Source organism: Alosa sapidissima, chromosome 15, assembly GCF_018492685.1.
Source record: "Alosa sapidissima isolate fAloSap1 chromosome 15, fAloSap1.pri, whole genome shotgun sequence".
NCBI classification, from domain to species: Eukaryota; Metazoa; Chordata; class Actinopteri; order Clupeiformes; family Clupeidae; genus Alosa; species Alosa sapidissima.
Window position 1 is genome coordinate 1,133,399 of NC_055971.1, and position 27,152 is coordinate 1,160,550.

The 27,152-nt window shown below is 39.8% G+C and overlaps 1 protein-coding gene across 1 annotated transcript; it reads right to left on the minus strand.

Moving 5' to 3' along the window:
* Positions 1–240: 240 nt before the first annotated feature.
* spint2 (serine peptidase inhibitor, Kunitz type, 2) lies at positions 241–26,917 on the minus strand. Its single transcript, XM_042063824.1, has 6 exons — positions 26,402–26,917; positions 8,695–8,865; positions 8,304–8,360; positions 7,975–8,145; positions 5,201–5,245; positions 241–773 (listed from the first exon to the last, which is right to left on the minus strand). The coding sequence occupies exons 1-6, from the start codon at positions 26,793–26,795 to the stop codon at positions 610–612; spliced, it is 1,002 nt and encodes a 333-aa protein (XP_041919758.1). The 5' UTR covers positions 26,796–26,917; the 3' UTR covers positions 241–609.
* Positions 26,918–27,152: the final 235 nt, after the last annotated feature.

The following is a 27,152-nucleotide window of genomic DNA, read 5'->3' on the forward strand; positions in this document are numbered from 1 at the left end:
AGCTTTCTCTCTCCGCTCTTTAACTGTGTGCAATTGCTAAAAAAAACACACTTAACATAAAAAACTGGAACTTGAACTATGAATATTGATCCCAGACACCTTAGCAACCTTTTCAAGTACCTTAGCAGCATCCTAGCACTAGTCTTTCCTTCAGGAAATGCATCTCTAGCTTCATCATTACTCTTTTTATTGTCGGTTTCCTTGTTCTGTATGTGTCCCATAACATATACTTCACATCAGTAAACTGTAATAAGTTCTTTATTCCCTTCTTTTTTACCATACTGAAATTGCAAAGTAATGTGTGGACAGGTTAGGGAATTAACTTTATTATCAGTTTGTTACAATGACACCACATGACATGCTATAGAAACTTAAAAATGGCACACATTTAAGACATGAAATATTTTAAAATCAATAACTCAGGTAATCTTTATGATTTAATAAAATGAGTTCCTCTTGCTCCTTAAAGTCTCATCGTTTTTCCTTGTTAAAATGATGATTGTTTCATAAAGGTTATTGAAAACACATTTATTCTGTTCATCCTAGAAGTGTTTAAGATAGATGTGTGTGTAGATAACATAAGTCGGTAATAAATCGGTGGAGATGTCACTAAGCTGTGTCCATGTAAGATGGAAGCTCTTCCTCTGGCAGCAAATCCTCTTTATCATCCAGAGGGGAGAGATGGGTCAGCTTGAATTTGCGGACAGACATGGAAATTAGGCCTGCCAGAAGCAATGCAGATATGACTGCTACTGTGGCCACTAGAAAGAAGGCTGTGGGATGGGGCACACACATATTAGAAAATAACACAGATCCTCATGCCATACCTGTCAACATATTCCCGTTTTCCCCAGGTTTCTCCCGTATTTCAAGGTCATCTCCCAGCACCCTCCCGTTTTGTTATTTCTCCCGGAAAACTCCCGTAATATCATTGATGCATTCAGGTTGCCAGATTGTGTATGAAATACACCCTACACATACACGATCACTTAGTTTCAATTTCAACCGTTTTGTCATAGGCTAAAACCTGGCAACCCAAAACCCAAATAAGGAAGCGGGTGCCAACTGCGCAGCCTGAGTCTCGTCATAAGCAAGCGGGCTAGATGAATGGCCTACTCCAGAACTAGCTGTTGTGAAATTGTTGGGAATTTAATTGATTAACACATCACATAAACTGTGTTGTTGATACACTGAACTTGTTCCCTCGGAACCAAATCTGACAGCAAGCAGCTTTGGGGTTTTGGAAGTAGGCTGCAGGCAGGCAGCTGGTGGATACATAACCACCAGCATGCGTAAGGTAATGGTAAGGTAAAAGCAACGACCGAAATGCAGTGTTGAAACCAGTGTGTGAAACGTATTAAATATGCAAACACAGATCCGGTATAAACAATGGCTCGTTTGAAAGGTGAGACTTTAAGCTCTCAGTGGGTGCAAACAGTGTATTTCTACACACTTCTGTTCCTGAGAAAGCACAAGCTAAACAGTGGCTAGTTTTCATCAAAATTTTTTTTTCTAGAAATGGAGATATAACATCTTTCATAAAATATGAAGTGTTGCCTGTAAAGTTTCCGGGAAGTGACCAGGCGAGACTGCCACCTAGTGATAGACCCACGAAAATGGCCTGGTTTTGAGCTGACGTGCATGAGTCACTGATTCGACCCAAAGCGGCAACCGAGTTATGATAACGCACAATCTGGACATTTTTTCATGAGTTTTCGATAGTCATATATTTCATTTCCATTCATCACAGAGTTCCCAAAATCACATATAAGCAGACGCGCGGGAACCTATTTTTGACCAGGGGTGCTGAATAACAAAAATAATGGATGTCCGATGATATCCCCCCCCCCTCCCTGGACATGTTTAGGATTTTGACTGATAAATACGTCATTTTAGAGCGGTGTGCGGGTGATAGCGAGAAGTTTTAGAAAAGTCCTGGGCAGCATGTATTCTTTCACACTACTACAACAACAAAGCCCGATTTACACATTTAGGTGTTTATTTCATTACATTTTGCCTGTATATTTCTCCTAAATTCACCAAAAGTTAGTCTTCTAACGTTTCATGCTCTACCGCGACCGTGCTACAAAACATAACATGTGTAGTACCGTTGGAAAGCTCTGTTTTGCTATCCAAATATGGACACTTCCTTTGTAACCGCAACCAATCGCGAAAGTTCAAAGGCGAGTCTAGGCTGAGAACGGAATCTCTTGTCTGTGTTCCAAGGCTGTTTTCTCAAATTGAGTTTTTCTCATTTTCCAGTAGAAACATCTCAGCCTATGTATGTATATGTACACCAAACTTTCCAGATATACACTTAGCAGTGTTCTGAAGATATTTACAGAGGGATTTGTTAATAAATCATTCCTGGCCTGATTTATGTGACATTTTAATCAAAAATATATGGCTCGATAAAAAATCGATTTTTTAAGGCTATGGACAGTATATTCTGATTTCCTAGGTAATGAAAGCAGATATCCTGAAATCCCTCAGTAATTTTATTTTTATCTTGTATGCAAACAAAATGAAAAAATAATTTTGTACCTGGCTTTATCAAATGTTCAGATCTATCTACCAAAAGTATATGCAAATGTGCGCATATTTAATGAGATAATGCCTAATTTGCATAATTAGACATTCAAATTTCAAAAACTTCTAATACATTTTTTGTTCATACTTGTGTAAGTAATCAACTGAGGAAGTTTCATGGTGATGTCTTATTTTTATTTTTTTCCCTATTCACCTGTAGTGTCTCGCCTTAAATATAGGCAAATAATTTCTGAATAGCCTAAAGTGTGTCGTCTCCACAGCAAGTATGTGTCCTAATAATTTCTATCTTAGCGACTAGGATAGTGAAATGATTTCACTAGCTATGCATTTATTATTTTTGCAAAACTGTAAAACACAATTAAAGTTTCTTTCAGCTTATCCATGGCTTTTTTTGAACGTGTAAATCGCATAGAATATGTAGGCCTATATCAACCGTAGGCCTACACACTTTGCCATCACATGGATGAAACCACGCTACGGTTCTTACAGTAACTGACTCACGTTCACGTTGATCTCTATAACTTAATTTTTAGTAGCCTATATTCGAACCTATCCATAACCCTTTTTTGCTATTTGACTCATCATTTCACATACAAAAATATAAATGTCAGACAGCGAATTAGTAATTATTTAAAAATATATATATAATATTTAAAAAAAATCTCTCTCCTGCCAGCAGGGGGTGCTGCAGCACCCTCAGCATCCCCCTTCCCACGCCTTTGCATATAAGGTGTGTTGGGAGTGTCTAGTTTCGTAATTAAAAAAAAAAAATCTAAAAACGTAATATTAAGACAATGTGGTAGACACATGGAATAAAAAAAAATAAGCCTTTTTATATTTTTTTTTTACATTTTTATGAAAAATGGCATGTCCACAATTATTCATACCCTTTTCAAATAATTCACTGGAAACATCTTTATTTGCAATCAAAGCTCTCAAAATGGTTCACTCAACCCTTGTGGAGTAAGGCTACTGCAGGAGAAAAGAGGAAAATGGTAGTGGAGGAAATGTATAGACAGGAGGAGGCTGTAAGATGTACTAAGGCAGTGTCACAGGCAAAACAAGGGCAGTGGGTGAACTGGGAAGGGGTGGAAAAAAGACGGATTAAATGGAAAGATCTATGGGGCATGGAAGCTGGTAAGATCAGATTTATGTTAGGTGCTACATATGATGTGCTCCCATCTCCCAAGAATTTAAGTCAATGGTTTGGTGAGGATGATAAATGCATACTTTGCTCGTGTGTGGGCAGTCTCCACCATATCCTATCAGGATGCAAGGTAAGTCTCACCCAGGGGCGGTATACGTGGCGTCATAACCAGGTATTGAAATGTGTGGCAGCGGCAATAGAGGATAAAAGGAGAGAAGTCAATTCATTAGCAGTTAGTAAAGGGGTAAGGCAAATTAACTTCGTACGTCAGGGGGATAAACCTAGTCCCGCGAAGGCCAGGAGTAAAACCGGCCAGTTGAAAAATGGGGCGGGCTGGGAAATGAAGGTTGATCTTGGCCAGCAGATGGCGGTACCTCCACATATAGTGAGTACTAAGCTACGACCCGACGTAATTCTATGGTCGGATTCAGAGAAGATAGTTTACTTCACTGAACTCACTGTTCCTTGGGAAGACAGAGTGGAAGTGGCCAATGAGCTGAAGAGAGCTAAATACACTGAAATAGCAGACCCAATAGGCGGCATTGGACCATTAAACCACACAATGATCCAAAACATACAGCTAAACCAGGCAAGAAATGGTTAACCGAGAACAATACCAACATTTTAGAGTGGCCCAGCCATAGTTCAGACCTCAATCCGTCAAAAAAGTGAGCACAAGGCCAGAGGGATGGCAAATAATCGCTCTCGACTCAAAACCCAGATTGCTGTTAAAAAGGTGCAGTCTAGAATCATTGTGGAGACATGGAGAGACTTGGTAGGTATAATAAGAACCATTTTGAGAGTTAATGCAAATAAAGAGGTTTCCATTGATTATTTAAAAAGGGTATGAATAATTTTGGACACGCCATTTTTCATAATAAAAGTTTGTCAACACTGTCAAGTCAAGTCAACTTTATTTCTATAGCACATTTAAAAACAACTGAGTTGAACCAAAGTGCTTACAAACAAACAAACTGTCAAGTAAAGTGTTACCATATATATATATATATATATATATATATATATATATATATATATATATATATATATATATATATATATATATATATAAAGTGTTTTCTATGTGCTTCAATTGCCCTCTATACAGTATAGGCCAGACTTTTAATTCCTTTCAAACAAAACCTTTCCACTTCTGTCTCTGTAGCATCATTAACCTTCTGTGACAAGAATTGACTTGGAGAAGGTAAATAGGCTATGACATGTTCCTCCAGGTGTTGTTACTAGCATTACACAACTTTTCCCAGTCTTTTGTTGTCTCAATCCCAACTTTTTTAAAAAGTCATTAAATTCGAAATGAGCTGATATTTTGTTTTACATATTTTTTGGCCTTTTTATGCTTTTAATGACAGGACACTGGAGAATGACAGGAAGCGAGTGGGAGACAGAGTTGGGGTGCCAGACGCGCCACGGCCATCTCTCAGTTCAAACATTTGATATTTTGTTTAGAAAAAAAAAAAACTAATAAACATCAAAAAATCTTACCTGGAGTCCAGCGATCACGGGTTGAACCACGCTCCTGGAAATGGCCTGGAGCAGATAAAACATATCACTGAGGCAGTTGATATAAGTCATGACAACAAACAGGGTAAAATACTACCCTATACTCCATACCAGAGGTTCTCACATTATATTGCGCCAGGGACCCCTTACAAGGCAGAATAATTCCCAAGGACCCCCTCATAATTGCATAACAAATTTAAGTATAGCTTAAATTTAATTTAAGCTTATTACCATTTGTAGTGTTAGATGCTTTTTGGTTGCTTTTTGTATTCTAAAATAAAATACCATGTTAATAACACCATAGGCCTTGGTTTAAAAGGAAACATTTTATTTAATTTTGACATAACATGACTGACGGTCTAGCTACGACCGCACATGGCTGGTGAACTGTCAGCACTCGTCCTCTACACATCAGCTGATATTTGTGCACACACACACACACACACACTCGTACATGGGCCATTGCTATGTGGCTGGCACTTTTAAGATGTGTAAGAAACAACACAACACGGAGCTATTAGCAATGGTGGCACATTAATTGTTTGTCTGAATTAGAGACATAAGTTTGAATGTTTGTCAACCGATAGCTACCGATTCGCGTTCATGGAGTCCTCTCGTTCCAGCTTCTGAAGGTCCGGTGGCAAAGGAGGGCCGACTGGATCGCATGGACTGTTTATTGTTTCCGGGCGGTATTGGACCGTTCCATTAGGTTAATTGATTGTGGGGTATTTTGTGACGGAACTTATCAAGCCGCATCGATGATTAGTCTTTCCACATGTAACCAAGTTTATTATTTAACAATGTATTTAGCTCATTCTGCTAGTGACAAATGATATATATTTATGCTTGTGTCCCAGGGTCTGTCTTGTCTATTGTGTGTTAATTGATTGTTTAGTGTTTACCTGTCTATGTTAAATGGTGCTGGCCGCCAGGTATATGTTCCCCTCTGTCTAGTCTGATGTTAGTCTTGTCTGGCCTATGTGATGTGTAGGGTACTGTGAGTACTATGACTGTTACAATGCTGCTGTATTTTGATTATAAGCTAAAGCAGATTTTTCATACTGGTTCAATATCGCAATTTTGGAAGATTATTATTAAAAAATTTCTGTGCATTTTTCTATGGACTCTTCTGCTTGGTTGTTCGAGCCAAGCCGAATAATAAATTACTGTCCATCTTCACAACTGCTTCTTTGGCCACACCCACATTTGTTAATGGTAACTTCCGCTCGGTTCCATTACAATGACAATATGTAGACTTTTTAAGGAATGTGTGTCAAATGAACTGTATACCAAGACAGTGTACTTCATAAATACATATTGTTGGTGGAGTGTGTGAGTGTGTGTGTGTGTGTGTGTACACATTACTCATGTAAACAACTTATTCCAGCTGCCATAACCCAATTAAGGTTATGTTCTGAATACTAAAAACCAGAATAACCCCTCATATGCCTCTTTTAACCTGAACATTGTGCAGGGCTCCAGACTAGCTTGTTGCATTGGCTGCACTAGTGCGCCTAACTTTTTTATTTAGGTGCATCAGCACAACATTTAGGTGCACCCAAATTTATCATGCTGCCTTTAACGCCACAATTTCAAGGTCACCTTTTTATCGCTCTCCATATGCCAGAACATGGATCAGGAATGACAGCATTGATTTGGGGACCCTCCACACACACACACACAGAAAATGATCGTTTGTCATATGTTCCTATTTCATATTTTGGAATTCATAAACATTATATATTTTGTTAATAATGTATAATATTTTATGATCTGCATAATTACTAATAGCTAAAAATATTTAGTAATTGAAATACTTCATATTGATTACACTTGTCTGTAATGTCATTACAGAGCTGGTGTGTAGGTCTAATTGAGTGCCTGTCACTTTTAAGAAGAACGTCAAAGTAATTAGCTTTCATTCTCACGGTTTTAGAGGAAAATAGTTGCGCATAGTCCAAAGATATATGGATGCAATTCATTATGTTTTCTATGTCATTAGATAAAATAAATGTTCAAATAAATGTTCAAAGTTGAATCTAATCTAATCTAATATGCATTGTGCTGGATGTCAACAGGAAAGCAGCCAATAGATACATGACGGATTAGCTAGGCTAGGCTACCTTATAGTATGCAATAACATTACTTGCAAGCCCATGTCTACCTTCTTAATATTTTGCCGTCACTTCCTCTGTTCTTGTGTTTCTTTTCTTGTTTTGGCCGTATAATAAGCGGGGTAATGTACTGTCTGCCAGTCATTATCAGAAAATAAGTCCCTTGAGGATGAGGGTTCTGTTCGCCCTATCGGGACTTATTTTCTGATAATGACAAGCGGGCAATACATCATCCCTTACATAATAGCTGATGTGACCATCAATAATGCCATTAAATTAGAAAGCTAAAACTGAACAAGCAAGCGTTTACCAGAGCAAGCTGCCACTTTTTTAATTTATACTAGAAATATCTTGTTCTTGTATTAAGTGTTGTTTTGTATAGATTAATAAAGACTTGCTTCCATGGAATTGATATGCCTATTTTTTCCCAACTATCAAATATATGGAATTGGTATATCTATTTTAAATCGTAGTCCTTTCTGTTTTACACATTGGTGTCGCTTCATTCAGAAATTACAGTCTGGCCCAGGAATGTGACATGCAATGTATAATGACTTCTCCAAAAAACGAAGCAGACTGGAGTTGACTAATAGACGAATGTAATCAAATAATCGAATGTCTAAAAATCCAATTAATCCTCACCTTCCTGCCCTTGACATGTCTTCATACAATACTCCTCAGAAGTGAAGCGGTTAGCATTGCCACCACAGCCACCATAGATGAATTGGCGGCAGGACCTGGTTTTGGAGTCATAGTAAAACATTGGAAAGGCAGCACGGCATCTTCCTGGATCCGAAGGTATCAAGCAGTGATCTTTAGCCAGAAACAGGAAATACAAGAATATTTAATTTCATAGAATTTGATTATTTCACGTTTACATTTGAACAATTCTTAGTCAAATTAAATTGGCCAGTTTTGAAGACTGTAGCATGACCACTATATTGGCTACTATTGTATGCATAGCATCCTACCAGCAGGGTCCTTGGGCTTAATATCAACAGACTTCTTTGGGTTAGGGATATCCTTGGCTGCACAAAAGAAAGCACTTGTTAAGAAATAGACATAAATGCACTAGGAACATAGAAGGGCCATTGGGTAGTGTGATCTTCAGTATGTTAAGACGGCAAACTAGATTTTTGCAAATGTATGTGAAATATGTGAAAAATGTATATGAAACAATGTATTGCACAGCTCTTCAAAATGATATCACTGAATTCAATGCATTTGCATAATGAAATTGCATTGGACCCATCCGTGAGTAGGTATATACACACACACACACACAATCGTTGCAATGTGTTCTTTGTTGACACATCCTTGTAGACACACACACACACACTGGAAGCAAAAATAGACACTCACCAATTACACCTCCGCAAGTTGACTCACATTCTTCTTGAGACACAAAGTTGTTGGAGTTGCCCTGACACCCACCATAAATGAAGCTCTTACAGCTCCGTGTGTTGATGTCATAGTAGAAACGAAGGTGGGCAGCCTTACAGGGACCTACCAGCTGTGGGGATGTGCAGCACTCTGAGCAGAGAAAAACACCAGGTTACAAGATGTTTCGAACCCTGACCAAATCAACCAACTTTGGTCAGTGGTAGGTAGTCTAGTTACCATACCATTCAGAGCCAGACCGAAAAATTGGTGTGCCGATTGCTGATCTATTATGGTTGCCGTTTATAACGTCTGATAAATATCTTAAAAATTAAGTAAAGGAAAGCCGAAAACCAGTATTGATCCTTCATCTAAATTTCCTTTGTTGTTACATGGTTTTTCCACCAGAGGGCACTTTCACCAAACCAGGCTTGTATGGCTTGGCAAATATCAAGGGAGACCCCGCAAGACCACGCAGTTGGCAAAAGTATTTTGTCGTGTTTAGTTGTATAATGAACGCACCATTTTCATAGCCATCCATGTGTGTTTACTTCTGGCTCCTTGGCTATTAATTTGGTAACTATAATGGGCTATTTGACGTCTTTAGAACACTAAACATATTGGACGTGTCAAATGTTGACTTACTCCAGTCTAGATTTTTTGATATTAATAACTCCTATGATGTATTGCTATTGTCTATGTGTTTGGGTTAAAGGTGCCCTGCTACACGTATTTCATTACTTTGTGGTAATGTCTGAAGTTCTCCCATGGACTCTAACATTTTTTGTGGAAAAAATGCCTTGTTTACCTTGTTTCAAGCCATTCTAACGTGGTATAGAAAGCCTGCAGGAAGACTCAGCTCCATTTGCGCCACTTCTCATTAATATTCAACAAGCTAAGCTGCTTGACTCAGATTGGCTAACAGCTAGTCGGATTCGTCCATAACATGACCGCTGTTATCAACTATGGGGCAGCTGTGGCCTACTGGTTAGGGCTTCGGACTTGTAACCGGAGGGTTGCTGGTTCGAACCCCGACCAGAAGGAACGGCTGAAGGGCCCTTGAGCAAGGCACCTAACCCCTCACTGCTCCCTGCGGGCCGCTGTAGCAGCCAGCTCACTGCGTCGGGATTAGTGTGTGCTTCACCTCACTGTGTGCTGAGTGTGTTTCACCAATTCACGGATTGGGATAACTGCAGAGACCAAATTTCCCTAACAGGATCAAAAGAGTATATATATATACTTATACTTAACTAATTTTAGCTTCATGGCATGAATTCATAGCATTGTCCAAATGGGCATAAAACCTGCTAGGCTAGCGAGTGCATTAAACCTGTATAACATACAGTAGCACTTCCTTGAGTTGACAATAGAGATTTACTTACGGACTGGGCACTGGTCGTAGACTGCCGTGATGGTAGCCTATTGCTCCAGCTTTGGCATTGTTCCCAAAAATAAACTGAAGCCATTTGATCCTCAACTCTGGGTTCTTGGACAACATGCATTGAAGTTCTATTTGTGCATAGCGCACAAGCTTGTTGACATTAAGCCAAGCCATCCTTGCATACGAAAACAGTCACTGAGCTAGACTATTTCTGTGGGCGCGGTCTCGACTGGGCAAGCTCATGAATAGTAATGAGCTTATTCAATTCCACCTCAGACTAAGCAGCTATTGTAATTGGCCTGATTTCTCCGCTTATTTCTTTTCAGTGGCTAGAGCTGACCGAAGAGGTAGCTGTTCATTTTCACATTCACAACATAACAAACACATATGGACCTAACATATTTTTAAAAAAATACAAATAAAAACGGTTTTGTGTGGCAGGGCACCTTTACTAATAATAAAAATTATTTTATATAGCACTTTTCAAGCACAAAGTGCTCTACAGACAAACAAACAAACAAAACAAAGCAAAAAACAAAACAATAGTAATGATAACAATAATAATAGTAACAATAATAATAGTAATAATAATAATAATAATAATACTAATAATGATAAAATAGTAAACTACCAAACTATCAAACACAAACTTAACTAAATATAAAAAAAAATAAAATAGGAAAAGTATACAGTATAGTACCTAAGACAAAATAAACAAACAGAAATGATAATAAATTAGCAGAGACATGAGTGGAATCATTCACTACTTAAGGAAAGCAATTGTATATAAGTGGGTCTTTAGACTAGATTTGAAAACAGCCACTGATGGTGCAGATTTGATGTTATAAGGGAGGCTGTTCCAAAGCTTGGGTGCTCTAACTGCAAATGATCGGTCACCCTTAGTTGACAGAACAACTAAGGGCTCTATCTTCAGTCCCAGCGCAATTGACTTTGTATACTCGCGCGTTTGTCTTTCCTATTTTGCAGTCAGCGCATATTGGAATTTTCCCTCCACAGGTACACGCCTGTAAATTAGGGAATTCGATTGCGCCCACAGGGGCGGTTCAGCAAAAAGACAGGGCGTGTTCCGGCGCAAACGTTCACTGTTGATATTTTGCTGTTTCAGAAAACAATTCCGCCACAGACCAGGAACTCCCTGGTCTAAAGTCTGTGGCGAAAATGTAGATGCCATTTTAAGGGCGCATGCATGACCACAGGCCTGCATGAATGAATGCGTTGCACACCAATCTACAGACAACCCCGTGCACAGACGGAAACATTCAAAGCCTTGATAATATTTGTCCATTTCCCGGTTTTGTTCGTGCATTGGTGACCTAAAAATTTAGTAGCCTATATAGTACAACATCTACAGTACATGCAATATCTTTACAACAACGTCTAATTACGACCTATTAATCTGGACAACTTTATACAGCCCTATAAAGGCTAAAGTTACTTTTAGTTTTGTTCCAATTTACCGTTGTGTATGGCTTTAAACATCGCGTGCGCTTTAACATCAGCATAAGCATTATTCCAGCTGCGCTAAGGTTTTAAGCACCATAATTTTGCCTACCTAGTTGTATCCCATCTGAAATAACTCCAAGCTTTGCCATGTTCCCTCCATCCTTTCATTATTTTCAAAAAACGTTTTATATCTATGATGGCTTTGAAGTCTTGAGTTAGTGAATTAGCTTAAATCAGCTTTTCATGTGCTGTTAACCAGCAACAGATGGTACAAGAAAGCAGCAAGTATGGTTACAATTTCTGTACAATTTCTGTAGCTGCTGCATCCATTCATTGTTATTCTCTCTCCTGCTCAAATAAATGTTGTGCGTGAATTAAGTTGATGATAACGTGTTTACAAACTATGCTTTACAGAAAATATTGTAAATAGCCTACTGTCACGCAGTTAATGGGATACTGTGCAGAGTTGAAACTTAGGTCAACATTGTACATTGCAAATGCAGTGAGAATGATCCCAAAACATCGGAAAGTATGTCTTTGTGACAATTCTGTATTACATTTTGTCAAGAGGAAAAATCAATAGCTAACTGTTTCCAACTGAACAGTGATTACAGCGCTGTGAACGCTCCTGGCTGCGCCTGGCAAATACGCCACCATAAAAGCAATCAGCTATGGAACAAGCGTGCCTGTTGTTAAAGGGAATGCGAGATGACGCTCTGATTGGTTTATTGCACGTTACGCCCAAACCACACCCATGATTAATGTAGCTACTTCAGACAACCCCATTTTAGATGCGCGTCGGGCGCAACAGTCAAATATCCCGCCGGTAAAATAGCATCAGCGCCCGAGATCCGCCCACAAAGTGAATTGCGTTTTGCGCAAAGACACTTCCGTTTTAGACCATTAAAATAGAGCCCTAAAAGTCCCAGGCTGGAGGATCTGAGGGGCCGAGCCGGACAGTAGGGGGTTAATAAATCTTTTAAATAGACAGGTGCCAAACCATGTAATGCTTTATAGGTTATAAGGAGGATTTTAAAATCAATCCTAAAACTCACTGGCAACCAGTGAAGATTGGCCAGAACTGGGGTGATGCGTTCCCTAAATTTAGACTTTGTCAAAAGTCTGGCTGCTCAATTCTGAACAGTCTGTAAACGAGAGATAGCCTGGAAAATCCAGAACCTGATAACCTAGAAAGAGTAAGGGTCTGGCCAAGAACAATGTAATGGCCCAACTCGAGGGGCGGCAACAAGCATGCATTTAAAAATCTCACTGCACGCAATTGGATAACACTAGACCATGTTTACTCTGAATGATTTCGGACTTCGACACAATCGGATAACACTACGACCAATGTGTACTGTCCTCCAACGTTGCAGCGCCGTCTTCATCAGTTTAGCTGGTTTCCCGGAATGTTGGGGTAAAAGTAACGTGCATTATTGCTCTTTGCCAGAGTGTATCGCAGAGACAATTCCATTGTGCTCTCGCGAGAACTCTGGATTTCCAGGGTAAACGAGAGATGCAATGATGATTTAAACAGGTAAATAAGGCGTTGGAGTAATCAAGTCTAGATGAGACAAATGCATGTATAAACCACGGTTTGAACTCGAAATTAATGTAGCGTAGGCCTAATAATAAACAACTTTTTGCCTACTCATTGCTATTAACTAAAGTAGACCTATCCCACTCAATTTACCTCCTAATAGATGGATATCTATCAATTAAACCTACACATGAGCCCATATGCTATTTCCCTTGCATTTAGATAACATTTGCGTTTCTTTGTTGCCTAGCCCGTCAGGTTAGTCCGAGGCTAGTCCAAATCCATCGAGTGAGACAAAGTAAGTGTTCAAAATAAAACTTTATCTTTATTTACAACCAAGATACAGAATTCTTTCGCACAGACCACTTGGAGGTGCAATATCGGAGTTTTGGTTGATTTGACCATCAGTTAACTTCGAAACAGGCATTTTACTTTGGATAGACATTAGCAATTAGGGATTTACCGATATGTTTTTTTCAGGGCCGATACCGATATCAATTATTACCAAAACAGGAGGCCGATAACCGATATGTAAAACCGATATGTCAGTTGTCAAAAAGGGGGGTAGGTAGTAAAGTCGATATGCTGCAAAAAATTAATTCAAAAGCATTTAATTATGCAAACTTTTCTTTCTTCTTTTTATACACAATTGTCTATCAACTTGCATCACTTGCAAGTGTAAATCCTGTGTATCATGTTAATCCAAGAGCTAAGTGATAGCAATTATTTTCATAGACTAGGCCTACACAATGGGCTATGTGCTTGTTAAGGGACCTGTCACAATGAGGATGCTTTGCCATCGTGTGTGTGAGTGCACGAGAGAGGGAGAGGAAGAGGTGCATGCGTGATGGCAAGTGTTACGGTTGAATAGTTTAACAAAACAGTTTTAAAATAGTTCTTAGGCTATTTAAGTATGCAATTTGTGTCCATGTGTATGCTACAATACGCTCAGGACGCGATTTAGTTCAGGTCGGATTAAATTACGACTGGCCCTGGGTGCATGTTGTCTTTTCTGACAGTCCGTTTCAAAAAGGAGCAATAAGACTTTTTGACGTTCGCTATCGCATAATTTAGGACTTGTCCGTACTATGTCCGTCGTGGTGTCCCGTTATTCACAATTAACGAACGAGGCGGAGGTAGAGAACTCCCGACACGCAGCACCCGAGTTTGTTTGTAGGCTAACTAATAAACAGCATCAGTAACGTGCATCAATCGGGAATTCGCTAAATGAAGGAAGTGGGTGCTTTACTTATTGATCCGGATCAAAGAGACAATAGCTTACAAAGTGGTGTTTTTGTAACTTCAGTGTAGATGATTGTGATTCATTGCAACTTCAGCAATGTAGGCTACCTTCCTTACCTTCGAAAAATAGCTCCGTACAGCTGAAGCCCAGTCTACAGTCTGCCTCAGTGAGAATCCTAAACTTTGTCTGTGTTCAGTCTTCGATCCTGATTGGCTGCATTCGTGCTAACTAACAAATCAGACGGTGTAGTGGACGGGACAATGCTCTTGCCCACAGAGTAGCAAATGCAGGGAGTGAGAGACGCTTTACAGACAAAGTAGCGCGTTTCATTCTTTATCCATTTCAATATCGGCTTATCGGTGGAAAAAATGACCGATACCAATTATTATAAAAATGCTAAATATCAGCCCTAATAATCGGCCAGGCCGATAATTGGTCGATCCCTATTAGCAATATCATAAAAACAAAATCATAGGAGTGATTAACGTCAACTAAACTGGAGTTAGTCAACATTTGACACCTTGATATGTTTAGTGTTCAAATAGCCCGCTATACAGTGGGCATCGCTTTCAAATGGCCACTTCAGTTGCGCATTACGGGGCGTGAAGCTTTAGTACCACTTTCAGCCACTGTACGTCGCTCTGCCACTGTACATCGCACTGCCTGCCGCCCCTTCTGAAAAAGCTCGATTTACCTCGATTTAGGCTACTTGGGTATGGCTTAAGGCTTGACTACACGGTGGTAACGGAAATCGAAATTTGCTGTCTACATTATTGTCAGTGTTGTGTTAACGCAACTACGCAAATCAAAACAGTGGTGTGATAATTAAGCCAGTAGAGAAATAACTGTTCAGAATTCATCTGTAGCCTTGGGTAGGCTTCTGCGACGTTTTTAACAAGCTACGCTATAGAGGCAACTATGACCCACGTTTTGGTTTCGTAAATTAATTTGCCCTACTTCTTGACTGCAATGTAGTCAATTGACTGCTTGACATGTCATTTTTATTTTTCTGTACAATAAACAAATACATCTGCTTTATGCCGCAGAATTACATTCATATTTGGAACTTATATAGTCCAATGCATCGCTACACTACGTTAGTGTTTCCCAAAACCATAGTAGCAACGAATGTTCGCAACCACTATCGTAAAGTTGTGTAGTTACAACTACACCTCTCGACCTGTGGTAGAATGCTAGTAGAAGCATAGTTCCAGGGATCTTCATGTCAAAGACGTCACTGATGCCAGTTATTTGTTTGCAAATTAATAATTATAAATATATTTAGGTTTCTAATTGATATTTACACTTCTAACCACCATACATCCATATTTTAAAATGCCCAAGGCAGAAAATACATAAATTAAAAGTCAATTTGCAGCCATGTGCATGTAAGTAAAAAAGCCACACACCTGCAGATTATAATAAGGTGGTGCGCACTTTTTGACGAGTCAGCTGAGAATATGTAGCCTTTGATTTTCATGGGGGGGGGGGGGGGGGGGGTCCTTGTTAGTTTACGCAAACCAAGCCAAGAAGGCTGATTCTGATTTTGATAATATGATCTGCACAAAAGATAAACTTAGGTAAACAACGATGTCAATATTGTTGTCAAAATCTTAACCCAGATTCGAACTCTTGGACAGGGGACTGGTAACTGCTGTGCAACGGCGGCTGTCATCTGCCGGCCTTAACGCAATGCGCCACAGAAGAATGTGCAGGTGCCCGTTCACGTGCTACTAAACGTCATTAACCACCTTAGTCCAGACTACTGAAGTTTGGGAACTATTATGGTCCAAACTTACAGTACTATGTAAGTACGACAGTTTTGGTAAACAGTCGTAACTTACATGTTGGTTAGTTGAACGATGCATCCTGTTAGTAAATAGCTAACCTCCGTAGTTATACGGGAAACGCACCCCAGATCAGCTTGTAGGCCATTAGCAATCTGTTTATTTTATTTTATGAAGCCTACACAGTAGATCACATGCCACATTCTCACTTTCAATAGACAGATGCAATAGCCATTGGTCAAGTATTGAGTATAAAGCAATTAAGATAGTACCCTATACAAAAAGTACTTCATACTATCATAAAAATTCGTTAAAACGAATAGCATTTTGCAACTTGACAAAACACTGGATTAAATATCGTAGGCACAGGAGAAAACTTGTACATCCATTGGCCCGTGGGGAGATCACATGCCAGTTGCCTCTCCCTTCAGTGCTATGACTCGTTCGGCTGTGAGCTTGTTTCGCCAAAAATACTATATTGCAGATATCAATGCGTCTTTGTTCATGGGTTTGGCCTCACAGCAGAGGCTTAGACAACTATGACCCACGTTTTGGTTTCGTAATTTGCCCTACTTATTGACTGCAATGTAGTCAATTGACTGCTTGACAGGTTATTTTTATTTTTCTGTACAATAAACAAATACATCTGCTTTATGCCGCAGAACTACGCACTTGGCCAGCCTATAGAACGGGCACATTTTGGAGAGAATAGAGAATGTACGCACGCAAGAATCTGTAGGCTATTTGTGGCTGGTTACCAGCAAACAATGTTTAATGCATTAACTCAAGACGTCAAACATTTTCTAAACAATACAAACAGAAAGGATGCAGCAGGCAGCAAATGTAGAAGAGTCATTTCCAGTGGAAGAACAAAATGCTGAATGAAGCCCAAAGATATGAAGGCATATCTGGCAAGTTGTTATTTTTTGAAGACGTAAATGGTTGGGCTATAGGCCTAGTTTGCAAGGAGACATAAAGCGTGAGCATGCCACATATCCACAGCTGTGGTAGCGGGGGGTAGGATTACTGTTCAGGATTTATATAAAATTCTTCAACAGAAGGCCTCCCTCGAATGCAGGCTTGCCCAAAAAAAGGCCTGTGGTTTGCGCAGCCTACAGTAAGTAGGTCTTAGTGAGTTAGGAGTCCTCTAGACTTCTTTTCAGCTGTCTCAGAAGTGGAAAGTTGCGTTCGTTGGGGGCAGTGCCGGATTAACAATTCATAGACCCTTGGGAACAAATGTCTGATGCCCCCCCTGCCCCCCAGCCAACGTGAATCGGGCGGTCAGTTAATAAGCCTATCGTGAAGATTTGTATTGCCATCTAAGGCACGGGCGCATCTGTGAGGCCAAGCCTCACCAAGTAGCCCGTTTGTTTACAACTAACATTACATTTAATTAAACTGCTTATAGGCTATGCTGAAATAGTTTCAACATTTTGAATATCAGTGTCGGGTGAATTAGGAAATGCCTTATGGCTGAAAGCTGCTTGGGATCCCCCCTGTCAAGCAATAACCATACAAAAAGTTAAAAACAGATGACATGATGCGTGTCACTGACATAATGCGCAAATAATATGGCCTAGATATTCCAATATATTCGAATACATGTTTATTTTAGAAGGGATATTCAAACGTCATTTTGAGCAATTTTGACAGCCCTAGTCCACTGTAGGCTACGCCAGTTGTCTATTAACACCTTCCACCTAACCCCGGTGAGTGGGGGTCGCTATAATGCGTGTGAAATAGCAGAGTAGCCTATGCGAAATAGCCTTAAAATCGCTCCGGTGTTGTGTGCCTTCTGGTTTCTCCACCTGATTTCCTTGCGCGTGCATGCGCTGCAGCAGTTGTCAGACATTCACAAACAAGTTGTTTTAGGCGGTTTGAAGTCGCTTTTCATACGCCATGAGCGCTTGGCTACATTACAGCCACTCGGATAAAAGACATGTAAAAAATAATGTTTTGAAAACTAGCATTAAACTGGATTCGATCCCGCAAAAGCAACACACGCGTGACTCTCTCCATCCTGATTCCCTACTCTTTGAGCCAACTAATATGTTACGCAAATCAATTAACTATTGTATGCTACCATTAATTAATAACGTAGGCAACACCCAGGTAACATGTTGTCCAGGCTATCTGAAACAAGGGGTTGCCTCTCATCTACAACAACTGGTTACCTTGGGCTGCTACAGTAGTCACTGCACTGTGCACAGTAGGCCTATGCTACTCTTTGTGGTTGATCAACTAAAAATAAAAGATGTATTTGGTGATGACGTTATTGTAGGCCTAGTGACCTAAATTCTGAGAAATTAAATGGTACGAGAAACGATCTACATAGCGCACCAGACCGCGATGTCTTCAAGGGTTGAATGAAGGGAGTTTGCAAAAATTAGTGTATTTTTCAAGTCAATAAACATTCTTAATTTTCGAATGTCTTTGTCAGGGAACATCTGACTTTTAAAAACCATAGGCCTGGTAGTCACTCAGACAAGGAGTTATAAGATAAAGGCAATACCATTTGTGTCACCTAATGCAGTTCAGTGAATTAGCAAGATACCATCAGAAGGCAACAATCATAAAGCACAGTGCGTGCGTGCGCGCTCTCTCCCCTGCGCATAAGCTGTCTGCGTGTTGTAGGCTAGATTTGCGTGAGTTCTTTCTATCTGCTTTACTTTTGTGAGTTGCGACCACCTAGGCTATGTTATAGACGTTCTATGAGGTACCAGTGTTTAGCTGTGTCACAAAACAATAAGCTTTGTCAAACTACTTTTAAAATGATATTCAGGGCTATATACATTTTAAACATTCGGGGCTGAAGACCCGACAAAGCCTTGCGTTAATTCTTCAGGTGGGAAGTGTCAGGAATTTTCATACGAGAGACGCTCTCATTGGTGGTTAGTATATGAAGTAGGGAATTGACAGCAAGATATCCAATGACATTATGAGAGATTCTGAATTTAACATAAACTGCGATGTTTGATTTTAAATTAATGTAAATTTAGCCGGGACTGTAAGCTGGCACACGTGGGTGCTCGATGTTTTCAGTGGTTGTCTGAGAGACGGAGCACCCATGGTATCGGCGCCTATGACAAGCGTACCTCGCGGTTGCATCCATTACAAACAAACATGCAATGTGAACGTCTGGGATTGGGGAGAGCACTAAATGCTCTTTTGAATAAGCACAAAGTCAAGCCTTTAAATGAAAAACACTCTTTAATAATCAAAGAAATAAACGCTAATGAAGTAAACTTGTGACCATCAAAAATAGTTTATCGCCAGTAACTCCGTGATAACAAGACGTAACAGCAAGGCATTTGGCTGAGCAACGGAGGTTAATATGCTCTATATTTTGTCCAAATGATGTCTGTCTATCATCGTTGCACTCGGAGAAAACCAGAATGTCCTGCGTTTCTTTACAGCTGCAAACGGGATTCACTCGCCGTTAACCAAATATTTCTTTATTAGGGCAGGGCAGGCATATTTCTGGCTATTAAATTATTTCTAAACCAGTCTGCTAAAGTCTGTAGTGAAGTCTGTGTAGGGTTTTCCAGCTCCATTTCTTTTTACGAGACACCCTGCTCACTTGAGACCTCTGCCGGTTGTTGCAGCGTCACTGGAAAAATACAAATTAAAGTCGCGTGATGCCACGTGATCCCGCGCACGGACCGCGAGGGAAGCTGGCCAAGTCGAAGCACTGCCCACTGTAGTTACCAAATTCATAGCCAAGGAGCCAGAAGTGAACACGCATGGATGGCTATAAAAACATTATACAACTAAACACGACAAAATACGTTCATAACCCTTGAGCCAGCTCCTTACTATGTGATCTCAATGGCATTGCAGTGTTTGGTTGCACCTCCAACAGCATGGCGTACCTGGTTATCGCCTGGTTACCGCCCAAAAATGCTCTAAATGCCCGTACGTTTGTGTGAAACCGCTTGTACTGTATGGTCAGGTGCAATCATTCTGTCGGGAGGTTGCGGTGAAAACATGGCATGATCGTCACTGATTTGGGCATTTTTCTAACAAAGTAAATGGAATGAGCAATGTGGAGACAAGTTATGAAAACTGTCAACTCTGTTCAGTGGTTGCGTTTTCTCCTGGTGTAAACCTACGTTACCACGTAACTAAGGTAGTTACGTGGTAACGTAACTACCTTAACATCAATGTCCATTGGACTGACACCAATTTGATTTGTCGTAAACAAATCTTTTTTTTTACTTTTTATAGAGTTACCACAATGCCACCTGTGGTTGTATAGAGTAACCTATGGTTACTCTGTACAAAACATTGATCTCAATGCTCCGCTCACTAGGTCTGTTCACCTTACGGCTCCATAAATAGATTATGAGTCGTAATTTTTTTCCGGTTTTATGGGATTGTATAGTAATGCAAGTTGAAAAAGGACATCCAAACGACATGTGTGGAATTAACGCAACACTGATACAAAGAATAATGGCTTTTAATCTTGATTATGCTTTTTTGTAATTATGTTAAATTAGATTAAATTCTCTCCTCCCAGCTCTCCCCTATTTTAAGCAAATGGTTACTCTTTAGCAAGAAACAGTGCTCCACCACATCTGTGGATTAAGCCAAACAGTCGTAAACTCAACGTAAGCATGATAAACAAGGTTGTTTATCGTTCTCGGCACTGCCAGCATTGTGTATAATATGATTGTCACTTAGAGGAGACTCGTAGATAACTAACGTTAGCACTGTTAGCTAACCGCTGCTAACGTGCTGGCATCGCATGGATAAATAATCCATGGCCACCAGATGGGGCCATTGCACTGCACTTTGGGCCTAAATAGGCGTGACCCCGGTCGACTACAGGGATCCAACATCTTAGATTAGGCTTGGACCCATAAAACCTGAGGTGTATTTCACAAAATTTAGATAAGGGATTAAGCTAGGATTTTTTTTTTGGTCATCCTGGATGAATTTAGCCTTAACTTGGTTTCACAAAAGTGAAGGCACATAAGTTGCCATGGGGATATATTCTCTGCCTGGTCCCGACCAGGCTAACAGCCAAGTAAGGGATAATGTATAGAACACCGGTCATTATTGGGAAAATAAATTATTTTCCCATTATTACATGGCTCTTCATAATGCTGAAAAATGCTCCATTCACTTGAATGGGCCTTCCCAACGTTCGGTGGTTTGCTATTTTTCGATAACAGACCGTTGCTAAGTATAACAGACCGCTGTCAAGGAAAATGGGTTTTGTGCTTCTAATTCACGTCTTTCATATCACTACGCAAGGACTGGAACTTCATTCAAAAGTAAAAGCAGACGGTTGATCGAAAATAATTAAACGCTAGAACTTTGGGAAATCCCATTCAAGTCAATGGAGCGTTCTACTTGCATTGTGAAGAGCCGTTTAATAAAAGCTAAGCTAATTCTAATGGTAATTATGTTGTCTTATTGGTTCAGCTAGCTGTCATTCAAATCAGACCTCCATGTGATTTTTTAAAGAGCTTCATTCCATGTATATACTATTTGCTACATATATTAACTCGCAAAACACAAGATTGTCTGCCTAATACCATATCATTTGAATTATGGTAGCCTTATAATTATTAACATACTTTGTTGTTTGCTTCCTTTGTTGATAGACGTTTGATGAATAGCCTTCAGTAGCTGATTGGAAGTGGAGGGGCAATTTTTTGAAGGTTTTCAACTAATTCGGTGATAAAGACAATATAAATACTGTAGCCCAGAGCCATATAAAGGTAGAGTTGCGACAATGGGTGTTCAAAATTCCGTTGGTCACGTGGTTTGTGTAAACTTCAACTAGTTCCCGGAAGTGATTGACAATGGATTAGAATGCATTAAATAGGCTACTGTTCAATGATAGACAGAGCCACGATTTGGGGTAATTGACAGTCAATAAATGCATTGATATACAATATAACACAGTGTAATTATTGTGTAAACTATGTAGTTATCCTACCATTACAACAATATTAAATTAAATTCCAGACCTTATATCTTAGCCTGCTATATAATGTGACCTTTTTTCCGCCCTTTTACGTGTCACCAGAGAATGTCTAATAAGTAGACGGGCTCTGGTGTCACTTAATATTAATTTCTGTACAAAATCAAGACGGGAGATTCTTTAGAAAACGCAATTGCACCCACCCCATAAGTGTATCTAAATTATCGCTATATAAAATAAATGACCTCGTACAGTGACTCGAAAAGCTGTAAACAGTGTTTTTGAGACTGCGTGTAGCCTACAAAAGCGCATGGAGCTCCTGTGAATTTTGATTTTGCAACGAGAAACTGTAACACAGCTAGTTTTCTACCCCGCGTTTCCTCTGGTAGTCACTGATCTGAGCTAATGAGCGAATTACCTAGCCAAGCCTAGCCTATCGTCGCGGGAGAATAAAAAAAAGTTTAAAAGTTTTTTTAACATCTCCAGTGTAATGGTGGGCATTCTAAGTTAACTGTAGCATTAGGCCTATCTATTTAGTAACCCCATGGTAATGCGAGTGTTCATAATAAAATATAAAACGTGACATGTAAGTCCTTCGATAAATTACCAGGCTATGAACTCATAAACATGAACAGCATTTTGTCATCGTTTGTCATTCACCGTGCTGTGAACAGCATTAAGAGCTTGAGATTCAGACAGGTGAGCACCTGGGAATGGTGTGCATCGTGTCAGAAAATAGCAATTTGATCAGTGATCATGCATCATCAGCGCAAGCTTGGTTTGAAACTTTCTGGGGATGGGGATTTTACACGATCCTTCATCACTGGGCTAGCCATCACTGGGCTAGTGTGCTCTGCTGTGTTAATATGACCGTGCTGATGCTAACAGCTGCAGCTCCCTCAAATCTAGGTTCTCTCATGCATATTAGGCTAGCTTTTGCCAATGAAAATGAATGCAAAATAAAAAAAAACAGTCCTGCTCCTAACTGAAGAAACGTTTATGTTTATTTAACGAACCAGCTAGCTTTGTGATAACAAAATCTTACCTTTTATGTGTTTAGTCCACTGAAAGTTATCCACATAACGATTAAATCCACAGTTATGGAGGAATTGTTTTGGGGAAGCAGTTGCACTTTATCCCACTTTTGCTGCCCTTTTTAAAATTAAACCACTTAAATCCATAGCCTAGATGAGCATTGTGCATAACGTTACAACTATGTTGACATGATGGTAGCAGCTAAAGCTAAATTCCCAAGACATGTCACGTCATAAAAGTTGTAGGCTACAAACGCAAAAACTTAATGACAGCTCGTTCGTGGTGTTGCCTAGTGCTGCCTAATTGAAATGGTATAGGCAAGGTTTATCTTATATTAGGTTATTATGCATGGCACATTTATTGGGCTTTAGCCTCTTTTAATTTATTTGATAAGGAACTGATAAAAACTGAGCAGCAGAAAAGCTGTCAAAGTCGATACATAAATAGTTTATTATTATAATAAGGTTATTAATACTATTACTTTACTACTATTACTGTTAATATTATTATTCGGATGAGCCAATAATGTAAATCTGAGTCTGAAATGTTGGCTACAAACAGTCTGTACTGCACTGCTGCTATTATTTCGGGAACTATTTGAGGCTTCCATTAGCCGCCATTGTTGAAAAAAATGGAACATTAGCGTCAATGGAGTTGTCGCAACTCTACCTTTATTAACGTTTTTCATGTGACGTATTCTAGGTTCTATAGCTTTGTTTACATCCACCTGGTAGGCAAGGGACAAGTTGAACCCATTGAACATCGTTGTCTGCAGCTGCCTCTCAGTAGGCTACATCTCTGTATTTCAGCAATGTCAACATTTCAGGCATCAATAAAGGTGATGATGAAACGTTATCCCATTGTTTAATATTTGATAGCCTGTCACAGGAACGTTATTTCGCTAAAATCGCCCTGATTTGGTGCATTGATCTGTATCGATAACGTTATGGGAGAACCTGCATGTAGCCTATGGTAGCCTAACTTTTTTTCTCTGTTTAAAAGACGATAGACTTTCTTAGAAGCTGTGAAATTTGGCCAGAAAGGAACATGTCTTCCCTCTAAAAGTTGACACAAAATCAAACAATATTGATCATTTAACTTGAACTGAACAGCGACAGGTTTTGGTAGGCAGTAGATTAGCAGACGTTAAAACGGTAGCCTACATAGCGTCAGTCAGCATTGTGTAACATTAATGTTGTTAAAGTCATGAATCCTGTAACATATTATAACATATAACAGCGATGACTCATTCGAAGACGATCTGCATGGATATATAACCACCCAGTAAAACTCAGAATGCGAGTGATAAAGTTCATTAATTGTATGAAACTTTTTTACTAGTTCATTGCAGCATCGGCTATTATTAGGCTGTTATGCTAGCTCAGCCTTTAAATATGCTGTTATTTTAGTCATGTGGACTTGATTAAACGGGTAAAGACAATTCATAAACTGCTTTTTTCTTACATGACTGAAGCAGTAGCCTAGGTTCATCAGTGGTGTTTGAGGTTGCTGAGTTAAGTTCAGCTCAAAAATCAGTTTTTTTTGACATACGGGAGTTAGCCTAACTGAGCTGTAGGCTATAGCACATAAGCCTGTTCTGTTTTCATTTATTTTGTGATTATATAATCAAATGACACTCATGATAACTTGAAATAGAACGACAGAAGATAGGTGATTGATTTCCACAAGCAAGAATTTCACGAGAAATTAGAACAAACTGTTCCGGTAAAAATATTCTTGCCATGTTTAAAATGATCTCTGGCAATTCATTTTTGGATGACTGTAGATAGTTATATTTTAGCCTACGTCTTCGTAGACAGTAGGCTACACCATTAGGCCATCTTGAGAATAAAAGACTTCACAGCTGCTAACGATCATCCTCCACAACCACGAGGATAGGTAGGCTAAACGGTCGTTTGTCGCCTTTTTGCTTCTTATTGTAAAACCAACTGTTAGGGCCTACACAAGTGGTCGGCATCCCGGTCAATATTTGATATTAAAATTTCAATTTTGAAGCTATTTGTAATTATGTGTAGCCTATGCAACCGACTGTTGTAGGCTTGCCTACCACTCTCTGCAGTGCCTTGCCTACCATTCTTGCCTACCACTCTAGTTGTAAACAAACGGTCACATGACATTATGACGTAGGTGCAAAACCTTAATATGGCTCTGCTGTAGCTCTTTGCAAGCGCTTTCACACAAACGCGTCACAGACCTGCAGTACGTCACCGTCCATTTGGAGGTGCAAACAACCGGATTTTTGGTTATTTAACCATCAGGCAATTACTTTGGATAGACAATAGCAATACATCATAGGAGTGATTAACGTCAAAAGATCTAGACTGGAGTAACTCAACATTTGACACCTCCGGTTTAGTGTTCTAAAGACGTCAAATCACGTTATCGTTACCAAATTGATAGCCAATGAGCCAGAAGTGAACACGCATGTATGGCTGTAAAAACTGTGCCTTCATCTTACAACTAAACACGAGAAAAAAAATTGTATAACCCTTGAGCCAGCTCCTTATGTGATCTCAATGGCAATGCAGCGTTGGTTCGCACCTCCAAAAGCATGGCGTAGGCCTACCTGGTTACCTCCCAAAAACGCCCACAAATGTTTGTGTGAAAGAATGCAATCTCATGGGTGCATACCTACTTATTCAGTTGGTCTGCCACACCTAGGCTACTCCTGCTGTTTTACAAAAATAGCCATGATTCCCCATTTAAAAAAGGAAAACTTTACTTCATTGTTATACACAAGCGGTTGTTTACTTTGTGTGAATGACGCGTCTTTTAACTGTGTTCTTTGGGGGAGAAACGAGAACGCGCACGTATCCTGAATTACTTACAAATGGCTTGTCCTGGTCGCTCCTACTCATCCTGGATTGGCGTTAGTGAAACGAGTTGAGCTAGGATGACCAGACAACGCTATGTCAAACCTCGCTTTATCACTTATCTTGGATGTCTGAATTTTGCCTTTGTGAAATAGGCCCGCCCTACCCCTCTACTTGACGGGATTTGAGTTATTCAGCTAATGGACCAGCAAAAAGGCTAGCAAGGCTTCTATAAAACACTCTCCTTTAAACAACAGTGTAGGCATATGCAATATAAACTGTAACTTCAATCCCAATTGGCCAATGCTAATGGTAGCCCTATAAGAGAAAACTGATTGATTTTCATGTAGACTAGAAACTGAAAAAAACAATCTGAATAGCCTACGCTTAATTCGTCAAACGAGGTCTTAACGTGTTTTACCAAACACTCTAAGATAGGGTGCAATTTAGCAACCCCACAGTGAGCTTACCTGTACAGGTGTGAAGACGTGCGTAGCCTTCAGTTGGTTGAGCAGGCGACACTAACATTTTCCTGAAAACTTGGAACTGCGAACTGGGTCGGAGAACGCAGACATCCTTTCCATCGTTTACACAGCTCACGAGGAAACATTCAGCTGTCCCATCAGCTGGAGTCCCAAGTATGGCAAGCTGGCAATCTCCCCTACGACAGCATGCCGACTGGCAACCAATGCTGTCGGAAATATTCGGCAGGTGGGCAATGTAGCTAGCGCCATCATCGAAAGACTGCGGGTCTAAACCCAACTCAGCATTCAGATTCCATTTGCATGCTTCCTCTCTGGCATACCCAGAGCAAATATAGCAAATCGACAGGTACACACCAATTGTGATCCAAAAATGTGCCATTCCCTATAGCAGGATATAGGATTTTAGCGTTTTGTCCTACGGTAGCTTGAAGTGCACAACTGAGTTTTGGCCCTAGACACCGGAAACAATAGGGCATGAAACGACTTGGATTAGTAAGAGGTGCATTCTTCCTGCTCAACCGGTCGAGCTAGTAACAGGTGCATTCTTCCTGCTCAACCGGTCAAGCTTCCTGATTCTATCTAACGTGACGTCAATGTTCCATTTATTGAGTCAACAACATTTTTCTTTAGCCTATTCAGTTTAAACGTACCAACCAAATAAAACACGGTAGCCTAAACAGTAGCCTACAGGAAAGTTCACAATTAAAAATTCACTATAACAAAGTTTAGATAAAAT